The sequence below is a fragment of the Ctenocephalides felis genome, unplaced genomic scaffold (assembly GCF_003426905.1).
Source record: "Ctenocephalides felis isolate EL2017-DRISC unplaced genomic scaffold, ASM342690v1 CF-g0.4_SCAFFOLD_00958, whole genome shotgun sequence".
Taxonomy (NCBI): domain Eukaryota; kingdom Metazoa; phylum Arthropoda; class Insecta; order Siphonaptera; family Pulicidae; genus Ctenocephalides; species Ctenocephalides felis.
This window is the reverse complement of record NW_020537112.1, coordinates 6371-20470: the sequence shown is the minus strand read 5'-3', so window position 1 is coordinate 20470 and position 14100 is coordinate 6371. Positions and strand designations below refer to the sequence as shown.

The 14100-nt window shown below is 28.3% G+C and overlaps 1 protein-coding gene across 1 annotated transcript; it reads left to right on the top strand.

Annotated features, from left to right (window-relative positions):
* Window positions 1-707: 707 nt before the first annotated feature.
* Window positions 708-8277, top strand: LOC113365376 (tripartite motif-containing protein 2-like). The gene is made up of 13 exons (XM_026606948.1): window positions 708-938; window positions 3368-3512; window positions 3976-4200; window positions 5610-5701; window positions 5815-5938; window positions 6022-6262; window positions 6399-6600; window positions 6726-6774; window positions 6849-7089; window positions 7161-7405; window positions 7498-7636; window positions 7708-7793; window positions 8004-8277. The coding sequence occupies exons 1-13, from the start codon at window positions 724-726 to the stop codon at window positions 8154-8156; spliced, it is 2157 nt and encodes a 718-aa protein (XP_026462733.1). The 5' UTR covers window positions 708-723; the 3' UTR covers window positions 8157-8277.
* The last annotated feature ends 5823 nt before the right edge of the window (window positions 8278-14100 follow it).

The window sequence follows — 14100 nt, the reverse complement described above, 5'->3', positions numbered from 1 at the left end:
CAAATTTATGGTCGATAAAAAAAGTGGCACAACCGTACCCAGTCTCCCCTGCTGTCTTTTATAAGAACGGTATTACAGACAGCACGCTACCATTGATGTATTTTAATAATTGTTCATTTGTGTAAGAATATTGAATTAAAATTAAAATATTAAGACAAGACAAGACAAAATATTAAGGTTAAGAGCGACGGGACTTGATTCAGAGGGACCCGGGTTTGAAACTCACTTCGAGCTGCCTTTTGTCAGGCAGCAGTGACAACGATTTTCACTTGGAAATATAGATAGCAATATGTTTCCAAGTGAAAATAGCCCTCACCCGGCGTTGCTGCACCAATAAAATTATCGCCCTATTACAGAAATTGTAATACTAATATATCGTACAAAGACATCACAACTGATTGGGTTGCCATCTGCCAAGCAGACTAATATTAGGTCAAAATTTAATACAACAGCCTATAGAACTATTATATTCTGATTGCTGTTCAAAAGTAAGGAAAAAAGTTAAATACATTCAATAATGAATAAATATGTTAGAGTCAAATAAATGCTGAAGGCAATAAGATGATTAACACACCTGCTATGCGTCCATAATAATGGTTGATGTGTAAATGATTCATAGAGAGTTAAACAAGTATAATTAAATGAAATAATTAAAATCATTGAGTAATATTTTCTCTTATCTCCTTAATTTTTTTTTTCTAGAAAATGGTCCCAGCCAGTAGCATGTCGTCTTCGACAATGACAGTATCGACTTTGGTCGAAACCGTGTCTCTGAATTACGAGGATTTCAACGAAAGCTTCTTGACATGCGGCACCTGTCTTTGCGTTTACGACGGCAGCGAACACACGCCGAAACTTCTGCCTTGTTCGCACACCGTCTGCCTGCATTGCCTCACACGCATAGCAGCCTCGCATATTAGAGATAATAACACTTTCAGGTAACTTATAAATATTCATTGCGGGTTAATTGGTTCTTACTCGTTTGACGGTTATGAGAAGATGCATTTCTATTGCTAATTGTAAAATTTAGAAATTATCTGTTCGAATTTACTTACAATTATACTTAAAGTTTGAAGTAACTTAATATATTTTCTCTATCTATGCTAAATGTTATTTTTTTTGTTACAATTTATTTTTGTTAATCAAGACTTTAATGTCTTATTTACAAAATTGATATGAGCAAAAAAAAATACAAAAACACAAAAAAATGCAATAAACTAAATGTTATTAACCACGTTCATACAAATTCGCAATTTTCAAATTTCTAATTCAATTTCCATGTTTAAAATATTTTAAGTACATACTTTTTCGGGAGGATCACTATGATTAATTAGATATTAAGCGAACTGTGAATTATAAATATTTCATCACCATAAGATATGTGAATAAAACCACTTTTTAATTAATGATATATATTATTGATCTTCACTCTACAACCTTCTTCTCTCGTTACTTTTGCTAGACTCTCAGTTATTATGATTAAAACCATTTTTTAATTACTACTATTTTTTTAAAGTAATTCTCAGTAATTTTCATTGTATTACTTTTGTTTATGTCAATTCTCTTCGTACTAATAAATTTGGTAATTTTCTATAGAAATCTAAAAATTGGAATAATGTGAAACCGAAATATTAGTTAGCTTTGGGGGCGTCCATTAATCACGTGAGGTTTTTAGGGGGAGGGGGGAGTTTGACAAAAAATCACGAAATATCACATGGGGGATGAAGAGGTATAGCGTGTATTTATTTTTTTTTACTATTTTTTATAAAAAAGTTCAAACATTTTCAAAAAAAAAAATCAAAAATTTTACAGTTTTTTCCCGTAACTAAAATGCACGTGACGTTTCGGGGGAGGGGGGTTAATTTTGAATATCACTAAATATTACCAAGGGGGAGGGGGGGGTCTAAAAATCCTCAAAAACTCGCTCACGTGATTAATGGACGCCCCCTTTGCGATTTTACTTCTTGTACCGATATTAAGTTGAAATAACGTACTTATATTTTTATAAGTTTATATTTTTCAAGTGAATCATTTCAAGGATAACGTATATATTTTTCGAATAGAATATAGAGAGTTCATCGTGTAAGTATATTTTTAACAAAATAATGAAAATATTTTATTATATTATTTATATAGGTAAACATATTATTATAGCATTTTTATGTTATTATTTTTTATTTATATAGATAAAGACATATTTTTTATATAGATTTTATTATAGTATATGATTTTGGTTTTTTGTCAGATTTTTCGGATAACTAAAACACAAGACCAAAACTATTTTCATTAATTTGTCATACATGTAGTCGATTTTCCCTAAAAAACTCTAAATTTAAATAATATGAAACCGATTCAGTGGTTAACTTATTATTAATTTTATTTAACAATTTGCCCATCACGAAGATATATTTTTAATAAAAGTATCACAACATATTTTTATAATATTTATATATAGGTGAACATATTATTCTAGTAGTATTTAAGTTTTTTTGAGATTTTCCGAATATATTTAAAGCACAAGACCTCTTTTATTTTGTTTTGTTATGCACATTGGCCAATCTTAATCACACTTTTCTCTAAAAAGTGTAATTAATTTTGTACACAGACCTTATAATATTATATATTCTATAATATTATATATTATTATAAGGTATATGATAATGTGAAACACAAAACAATATATCTAAAACACAAAACCAAAATTATTCTTTTATTTTTGTTTTGCTATTATTTTGTTTTGTTAAGCACATTGGCCAATTTCTCTAAAAAATTGAAAATTTAAATATGTTCATAGCTCTTATTCTATTTCATATTATGTATTATAAGGTATATGATAATGTGAAACACAAGAAAATTTATCTAAAAGACAAGACCAAAATTATTCATTTATTTTAGTTTTGCTATTATTTTGTTTTCTTATGCGCATTGTCGAATCTCTCTAAAAAAATTAAAATTTGAATAATGTACATAGACATTATAATACTATGTATTATAAGGTCTATGATAAAGCAAAACCAGCGCGATAGTTAACTTTGTTTTATTTAAATAGTCATTGCTTTTTGCGTCAATATCATGTTTAAATCTCATATTTTATCGAAATGACGCCTTAAAACGAATGGACTCATATTTTAATTTTTAATATATAAAAAATTAATTCATCATAGTTAATGAAAATATGGATTTTTTTTATAATATTTATATATGTAGGTGACTAAGTTACAGAGTTCTATTTAGGTTTCATGAAAGATTTTACAAGTTTTGTCTCTATAACGCAAGACCAGAATTATTATTTTTTATTATAAAACTATTCTTTTATACAAAATTATATATTATGTATAAATATGGGAGTGTGTTTGACTCAATCCAGATGTCCAATATGCCGAGAATTGATCACGATTCCTCGCGGAGGGGTTGCCGCTTTGCCCCCATCATTTCTTGTGAACCAGCTGCTAGATTTGATGTCCAGACAACGAAGAGAAGTCGTGCCAAAATGCTCAGTTCATCTTAACCAGGTGTGTAAAATAATTTATTATTGAAATGGGAATATTTTATTTAACCGCAGGTATTTTATTTCATTGATATTTTCTTAATAAAGTACATCCGGTGATAATATATGTATAATTAAAAAATTATTGGCTGCAGCATCTCATAGCATTATTATATAATTGAAGAACAGAAATGTGAATGACATTTACTCACGTTTTCCATTGTTTCTATTGTTTACTGTTATTTAGTAATTATACTTAATTTAATATTGCGGATATATAATAGGCAGTGCATAGAATAATTATTATAAAAGTCATAAATGGTAAATGCTAATGAATATTTACAAATTATTATTAATACACCGCCAGCGATCTGCGACCCTAAGTATAAAATGATTACTCGTAAAGTAGCTTCTGAGAAATTATATCCATGTTATTAAATACACAATCATTTGATTTTTAATTATAAAACATTTATTTTTATTTATAGGAATTATTATTCTGCGAAAGTTGCGATGCTGTCTTTTGTTCCCTATGCACTGGTGGCACCCACAGTTCAACTCCTAGTCCGGCCCATAGGGGCTCTTATGCGAATCCTAATACAAATCTTAGTAATGCATCGACTTCTTGCGAACATACAGTGATTCCATTCTCGATTGCCATCAAAAGAATGTCTGAAATACTTCTATACAAAGCCAATGAATGCATAGCTAAGGTAAAAATTTATAAAATAATCTAATTTTTTTTCTAATAATTTAAAACTTACGTTTTGGATTTAATACATAATTTATTTTAAATCATAATTTAATGAAGAATTAAATCATTTAATTAAATTTAAGCTGTTGATTAAAATATATTGGTTGATTTTGGTACTACTAATATCAGTTCGCATAATCATAATTTTATCATAATATATAATTCCAGTAAATGGAAATATACAGTTTTGAACTTTTTCGGCAGTGTTTAATATATAAATATCTGATTACGATTTCTTGTCTGCCTGCAAATATTATAGAAATCTATGATATATTACTAATAAAGCAAATACTATTTATATTAACATTAATACATTATTTATATGCGTTCTATATATTTAAATTTAATTCCAAAATTGTATGCTTTATAATAAAAAGATGAACGTTATCATAATCGTGCATATTTCAATTTTTATTAATATTATTGTCCTAAAATAATATTCTAAAATTACCGATTCGAAACTCAAAATAAATATTTACACCAAATTTCGCCGGCTACATGCCAAGAACTGTCTGCCTCTAATGTGACCAAATTTATTTTGCATGCCGTTGCTGTTTTGAATAATAAAATTTTTAAAAATAACGCATACTTATAAATGAAATTAAATTTATGCCTCTGGCTGTGTATGCTTTAAATGTGTTGTTTTGTTTTATACTTATATTCCAGTTCTTATCTTTGGCATAAAGATTAAATTTATATGTTAGACTAATATTTTCTTATCGTGATACTAAGTAAACACATGTACAAGTGTTTAGGAATTACCTTTATTGCATTATTGTTTATTTGAACGCTGTATTTTTCTTGCTGTTATATTCGAGATCATTTAAATTGGAACGCAGCTTTGAATGATTTGATATAAACTTATTACGCTCTTGTTTTATTTAGTGAAAAGCTATGAGTATTATGTGTAAATTAGTAGACGTTTAGTTTAATCTGATTTATAATATATTAATTAAAGCAAAATTAAAACTTCAATTGGATGCATATTTATCAGATAATTTTATACAGATTTTGCTGATATATTTAACTCATATTTGAAAATGTTTCGTTTTTTTAAATTAAAAGAGTGATTCATTTATTATATTTCTTGAATTGAAGAAAGCAATATATGAAGTTGATTATATTGCAACGAGGTCAGCACTTCAAAAGCAAATATACAGGAATCCATATAAGTAATTTGGTTTTATTCCACTCTTGTCTGGAACATTATTAGTTTAACCGCATATTAGACCTATCAAGTTCAAATCAATACTAAGAAACAAACAGGTCTATAACCTCGAGTAAAATTGCACGATTCCTTACGAATGCAAAGGAAAAAGATAAACGATTCTCAAATATTCAAAAATTTAATTCTCAAAATTTATTCAGCTTACCAGTGCACAAGAATCCGTTACTTTAGAACTGCAAAGATTGGATTCGTCAACTGAAAAATGTTTAGAGGCTGTTAATACTACGTTCAGGCAAGTCAACTAAAAATACTAAATAGCACATTATTGTTTATATTAAAAATCTGTTTTTTTGAATGTTGGAAAAAATATTATTTCATAAAATCTATACAAAAATATTATTTCAGTGAACTTGCGGAGTTAGTAGATTTTAGAAAACAACAAATGTTAACTGCAGTTTCTACAGCAGCTATGGCAAAAAAGAAGGTTTTACAAGAACAACACGCGCTTATAGAAACCGAAAAATCTAAGGTAAAATGATTATTCAGATATTTTTATAGAAAAATAATGTACATTTTTTATAATATATTCCGTGAATGTATATCCTTATATAGGTGGAACAAGAGTGTGAAGGCTTACAGTACCAAGTGGAAGTCCGAAGTATTACACAACGCATTAGCAGTTTGGGCGAAAAACTGGATAGTGCTTGTATTTTGGGTGATCCTCGCGAAAACGCCTTCTTGACATGTGATTTTAGACATAATGATAGCGTTGATACTGTTACCAATTCTTTGCAAAGTATTGGACGTGTGCGAACAAGTACAACTTTTCCTAGTCTTTGTACTGCAGTGTTAGGTAAGATTAATTGCCTGTTAAATTTTGCCAATTTGAGAGTGAGAATATGTATTCCGTATGTCATTTGTATGAATATGATCTATAGAATGTTAGTTGTTTGATAATTATGAACTCTATTTATTTCAATTTTTTTCAGATATGGCAGAAGTTGTCAAGGGTTTGATGTGCTCAGTTACTTTAAGAACTGTGGACTATCATGGCGAGAACCGAGTTACAGGTGGTGATCCTGTGTGTGCAGTTTTTAGTCCTTGTGATAACGAAATTCAGTCACAATCTCAAAGTCAAAACAACGAAGGCGATCCTTGTGAAGTGTTTGACAATGATGATGGAACTTATAAGTAAGTAAAAGAGATAGGCCAAAACTTAGATATATTTTGAAATTTAATATTCCATTCTCCGACTATTTATTTGAAGACTCGCATTTATTTACTGTCACTGTTTATTTACAAGAATTATTTTGTAGAATACGTTTTCGACCCACTCATTCTGGTCAACATTCAGTTAGAATAACGGTAAGTTAATTTGGTTATCAAGTCTCCTTCAAACTGCCAAATTTAGATCGATCTAATGCCATATTTTATTTAAGGTATTTGATCGTCCCATTAGAGATTATCCACTTATATTTACAACGACAGAACACAATAATCCATTACGAGTTTGGGGCCATCATGGAAATGGTAAAGACGGAATGTCCCAACCGGTTGCCGTGGTGGTAATGGCTAATGAAACATCAGATGATGATTATATATATGTAGTGGATAGTGGAAATTCACGAATCGTTGTATTTACAAGAGATTTAGAGTTTGTAAAACATCTTAATAATGAAGGTAATTGATATTATAATTATAATCGAGTACCAATATGCAATTCAAATACCAATATATGTTTATTAATGAAGGTTTGGAAGGCCGCAGCTGTACCGGAATTGCTTGTCACAATGAAGATTTAGTTCTAGTGAATTGGCGTACAAAAAATATAACAATTATTGATACTGAAGGGGAAACTAAATTGAAATTTACTCATGAATCCCTGGCGGAACCGACGTGCCTAGCTGTTGATCCTCATTATGGCCATATACTTGTCGCTGATAATAGAAAAAAACTAATATTTGTGTTTGACGAAGAGGGAAAATTGTTATTTGAAGTAATGCTTTTACTTATTTTAATGATCATAAGCTATTATTAAGTTTGCTAAAAATGTATATAACCTACATATTGAATCTTCTTAATCTATAGGTTGGTACGAAAGAATCGTTTAATTTAATATCTGCCATAGCAATTGGGCCAAATAGTGAAATAGTTGTGGCAGATAGCAAAATTCTAGTCTTTAGTTCTAAAGGAAATTTAATTCGAAAAATATGTGCTGATGATAAAGGTATTTATTGCTGATATATAAACAATTAACCGTATTTATATTGCTTCTCATAATATTTTATTTATATAAAGCTAAGGGGCATTATGGTGGTTTGACTATTGATTCAGAAGGCAGAATTATTGCCGCTCACACTGAGAAAGGACGAAATGTTATTCAGGTAATTCAGTTGAATTTATCACAGAAGTTAATTCATAGTCATATATTTATTATGATTGATTTCTGTGAATTAATGATATATTCGATTTTTTTTATTACTGTGGTTATCAAATACTATCTCACTTCTGTGATCAGAAATTTTCAGAATATTATTATATTCTTTAAGCTCTAGTATATCATGAATAATTTATTTGAATTATCCATATTTTAGATTTTTTCATTACAAGATGGAACTTTGCTATCTACAATTGATTCGAATGAGCATAAACTGAAAAGACCTAGTGGACTAGCTACAACTTGTGATCATCACTTAATTGCGGTTGATTTAGGTCATGATTGCTTGAAGAAGTACAGATACTGGTAATTTTGATATAAAAAGATATTTGCGTATTGAGAGTTTAATATGAGAAAATGCGTCAAAAATGAAGATGTATATTTTACATTACCTTTAAAAAATCACAACTAATTTATTTAGGTAGATGTAGCCAGGATTCGAAATTGTTAAACAACTTTATCAAATTTGATTTAACTTTGCATTAGTTGAAAAGGGTGAAATTGAACTGAAATATATTTTAGTCATGAGACCAACATGAACAAGCGTAATATTGAGTACTGTATATTGCATGAATTAGTGGTATGTAAAATACTATCACGGAGAAAATCGTTAATTTTAATCATAATTGAATTCATGAAAAGCATGGAATATTATCTTAATATACCAGTAGTATATGAGTGAAATTATTTTGATTCAACTTGTATTTTATTATATATATATATATATATATATATATACATATATATATATAATATTATATACAAACACATATACATTTTTATCATATTTCATCACTATCTATCTTTCTCACAAATCAATATAGTCAATATCAGTCAAGATAGTACAATATGAAATTTTTAATACATATTTTCTTATAAGTCACAATCAATAATTGACGTAGAGGCAAAGTACTTTGCACATAATACATAATAATACATGAAACATTTACTTAAATATATTATAAATAAGTAGTTATAAAAATACAGATTAAATTTATATTTACTGAAATCACAAGTTATTAGCGGCATTTAAGTAATATGAACCTAGTAGAAACAAATCTGTAAAACGAGTTTAAATAATATATCAATATTTCTCGATTTAGATAAAATTTAATTGCACTACCTTATATATATTTACCGCTCCTGTTCTTTTTCTCAGGTCATTAGTTATTGCTTGTTATAATAAAAATAATTAATGAAACAATAAGAATTAAATAAGCTCTGCATTTAACTAATATGGTCAATCTTGATATTAAGAATGATATATTTATTATATTGAATACTATCAAATTAGAATATCGATATTTTAGAAAGCATTAATAGTAATCTCTAGAAGATCTGGTTTTTAATACTCCAACTTGAATTTTTTGAAATCAATAAATATATCTTATTGAAATTATTTATTTGATCTGTATATATCTACATTGTAAGCATGACTGTAATTCTTTTCGTCAACAATGTTTATTTATTTATAGTGTTATTAAAATTTTGTCACCAAATTTATATTTGATGGTATCGAATTTTCTCAATCTCAACACCATAATTTATTATATTAATATACTTATGAATTGTGAATTAGGAATAATGAATTATTTATTTTATACTTTATGAATAAAGTATACAGTAATTTTATTACTTAATATTTTATTATTTACACAAACATTTCTTCAAATGTTGCGTAAAATTAATATTATTTTGTAAAACAATATATTTATCAGTTATTGTGTGATATTAAGATTGTATATATTTTCAGACAAAGTAACAAATCGTATACATAGTGCATTTGAAGAGATTTTTTATTGGTTTGAACTTAATTTTTGGTTTTTAAATGCTAGACCTGAAAAAATGTGTTTATGATTGCATTTACTTTGTCTGAAATGCAGATTGGATGTTGAAACATCTAAGGGAAACGTATTGCCAAATAGGAACTTCCGTTGTTTATTTTATTTTGTATTAATTGTACTTAATAAGACGTTTTATTACATTTGCCAGAATTATTTTGTAAGAATCAACTATTATATTATATAAGTTTAGTTATAGTAACTACTTTTAACCAAATATGAAAAGTTAAATACTTAAGAAATGCTACTCTTCGATTACTTAATGTAATATAAGTCATTTTATAATTTTTTTACGTTTAAATTTTTGATATGTTTATTTTAAACTTGGTTTCTTCTAGTCACACTATGTATTTTATATTTGAAATTAGCAATACTTAAACATTGTCTGAATTTAATATTTATTAAATTAAATAACATAACAGACAATTCTTTTTACTTCTCAAATCACATAATTTGTTGTTATATTTTTCTTTTTATTATTATTTATTTATAAATGTTATAACATCTTTCTGGATAATTAATTCTTGTAGAATGAATTGGCAAAGTAGCTGTAACCAAGCAGTAGTACTGAAGATATTTGCAAAGTGGAAATATCTACCCAATTATAAAAGTGAGTTTGTAATGTATACTTATAATGTATTTATTTGCATTATAATTAAAATAAGATTTGTATTTTTTATTAAAATTGCCTTTTCATTATAGGCCACTTTGTGCAGTCGGTGCTTGGATTCCTTTTTGGAAAATGAAACATTGGAGTTTGTAGTACCCATTTGCGCTTTCAAACACGCAAAGGAAGTGTATTATTTGGATTGTAGAAAATGTACAATGAAATAGGTATAGTAAAATTCTATAAAAACAAGAAGAGAACACCATTTTATAATTTTAACTTTGGGTTGATACACTTGCAAAAAACGATGAGGTTCAGTTACAAATTTTTGGATGCATTTAAATATTGCTGATTTATTATAAGATTTACGTGGAAGGTATTGATGCACTTTCAATTATTCGAGAGATTTAATCGAATTTTTTGATGAAGAAGAAGAAAATGAGTGTTTCTTACTAATACACCTGAAATTTGTTTACGTATTGAATTGAAACTCGTTTCAATGTTCTTTACAATATTTCCAATTTTTTCAGACTATGAAATAATAATCATGTAAACAAATAATTATCGTCTCGGGTCTTGAAAACATAAGTTCTCGATTATATTGAAAAATTTAAAAAAACTTAAAAAATTGTAACGTTAAACAAAAAGTATTAAATTTTTTTAATTATATAAATTTATATTTTCAATATATTTTACGTTAACAAACATATGAAAAATACTTTAGCAATTAATTCATTAGTGGTTGATTATCCTTTATATCTGTAGTATAGTCAATTACAGATAGAAATATCTAGGTCAATGTGCCAGAGCCAAAAATTTCAAAATCACGCCCCACTACCCGCATCAGTGGTAAAGGTCATATCATTGGAAAAGGCGAAAGCGCAACAGTCAGTTCGTAAAATAAAGATCTCCAGAAATCGGAGCGTGCGCTTTATGAACATGCCAGGGTGCATTTATATAATTTCAAATGCACTGGTACCTGTTCAAAAAATATTTGATGAAGCAATTCATAATTCGGTAATAGTAAAGAACATTCGCTATAGTTTTTTTCTAAATCAAATTTTGAATTTGTTACCAAAGGAATTTCGGATAGAATGCACATGCGTGTAGCAATAATTGGAAGAATTATATGATCCGCGTATAACTCTCAATATCTGCATCATCTTGAGGTTTTTTTTTTGACTAATACTGATTTTTAACTTTAATATCTTTTTGTTGTCAAAAGTTTTATTAGACCAAACACTCTTTTAGATTATAGTATTATTAATTTATTTTCAATCATAAATTTAAAAAAAATGAATGCTTATAAACTTTGATATAAACTTCTGCATTATTAATTCTACATTAATCAATATTACATATCTATACAAAGTAAAATTAAATTGAAAATAGTAAAAACAATAAAATAGAACGGATTGTATGCAAACATATATTTGCCCATAAAGGCATCAAATATAGGTAGGATATTGAAAGAGATCTTTTCTGACATTTACTTTGCAATTAATATTTATTTTAATGTTGTCGATTAAGTGGTGATCCAGAAATCGCTGAATTATATGCGACCACAAATCGAATGCCTATAAACAGGGCCGGTCCTGGGGTACTCAGGACCCGCATGCAAATTTTTTTCTAGCGCTTCCCTCCTCCCCCTAATATTTTAACTTTTTGAACAATTTATCATAAAAATTATATAAATATTTAGGTTAATTTTTTTAAATGTTTTTTAATAAATCTGGATTTAGTACACAAAAAAATAGATATAAAATAAATGCGTATAAAATACATTTATTTCTAACGCATGTGTAATATTAATATTTGGGATTGGAAACATTTTACTTATTTATTTTGGGGGTTTTTATGCGATTTATTATATTGAGCAAATCATAGAGAGCAAAAAAATTCTAGCCTCTCATTATTAAACATAGCACTGCAGTCGTGGAACCATGGTTCATGTTGGATTATTTTAATTTAATTTTTCATTATTTAAAATGTCTAAAATTGCATCGTAAACTTCTCCTAATTGATATCGTAATGCCGAAGTGTATGTATTGTTGTTTAAGAGTTAAAATTAAATTAAAAATTATTGTCCAAGATTAGTAAAAGATGCAATGAAATTTAATATTTTTTGAATGATATTGAAAAAACTATATTATAAATTTCATATCCGAAACTCATTTTGGCGCCCCTTAAGGCGTGCGCCCACATTTTTTGCATGCATCGCATTCAGGGTAGGACAGGCCCTGTCTATAAAACTTACACATTTTTATAAAAGATAATAATATTTTTAATTACCTGTTAGTTCTGGTCACCTGGAGTTTGTAGATACGAATTGATTTTTTGGAAATTGATATGAGATCACATAGAACTATTTTTGTTTATTTTATTTCAAAATAGAACTCTGTTTAAGTGGTGGTTGTAACTACAAAGCGAAAGTACATATAAATTTTAGATGAATAAGGCTTTCTAAAAAAAATGAAAAAAAGCCTATTTCATCTGACCTGATTGATCTGATACCACTTTCTTTCAATAGTAGGTGATTAAATATCCGTTAAAATTTATGATGATAAAGTTTAAATGATTAACTTCCCGTAGGGTAAGTTATAGTAATCGCAAAAAATCGAAAATGCAAATTTTTATATATCTTTACGTTTCAGAGGTTTCTGAACATTTTGGCATACCTTAGAAAAAATGGATGTATGTGTGTGTGTGTGCGCGCGCGTGTGTGTGTGTGCGGATACAAATTTTCGTCGACGATTTCGGGAACACGGTTCAACCGATTTCGATTATTGAAAAAACATTCGATTGCTGTTGATAAGGAGACGTGTTGATTAGTTTTTGGCATAAGCAGGTCTTGCTGTTCCGAAGATACAAGGCAAAAAGTGCCGCAAACTGTAACTCAGTTTTTAAGAGAACGGAGCGTCCGATTTTTAATAATTACAACAATATTTTACTTCTATTGACAAGATGAATAATTGATCAAATTTTCATGAAGGCAGGTCTAGCAGTTTCGGAGATCTAGTGAAAAAAGTAAGAAAAAATGCTATTTGGCGGTCAAAAATGATCATTAGGCATATGCACATCAAATTATCTGATATTTTATAGAGATTTTAACAATAAGTATAATTTTTTTTTACATTTTTATGGGTTCCGTACCAATGCTTATCCGTTAGACGGCGGCGCTTACGCGCTTTGACATTTCGTCTCTATGCAGTTAAAGCAGTACGATTGCTTTGAAAAAAGTTCAGAATTTCCAAAATATGTCAAAATAAAGAAAACATTTTTTTTTCAATAAAAATTTTTTTTTTCAAAAAAAGTAATTTTGTTTCAAATTTATAGTTTCTCAAAAATCTAACTTTTTTTAAGTAAAACTGTTTCAAAAATGTTAATAGTTTTTAAAAAAATAATAATTTTTGGTACGGGAAGTTCCAGCAATTTGCCTTAAGGCACGATGCCATGCCCCCCACTAGTTTTTCTTCGGTTTTTCCACGAGAGAATTGATGTTTCGCCTATTCCATGTTGTATGTATTGGGTTCGAAAAGCGCGTCACACGTAATACGTACATATCGTCGGCACCCGACGGTGCTAATGGAATGGGTGGTCCAACGCGCGCACCTCGATCAATACGGCACCGGCGCTTTGGCAAACCAAAATGGCTACGATAAGACTTCGCCCGATTCGATAAGGATTTGTTAAGCTATGAATTTAAATTTTTAGTCCATGGTTAATAATTTGTTATACTCGTGCTAGAAAGTCAGTTCAAGTGTTTTGCAACTCAGCTTTCTGTGGACATTTGTTTGAATAATTCT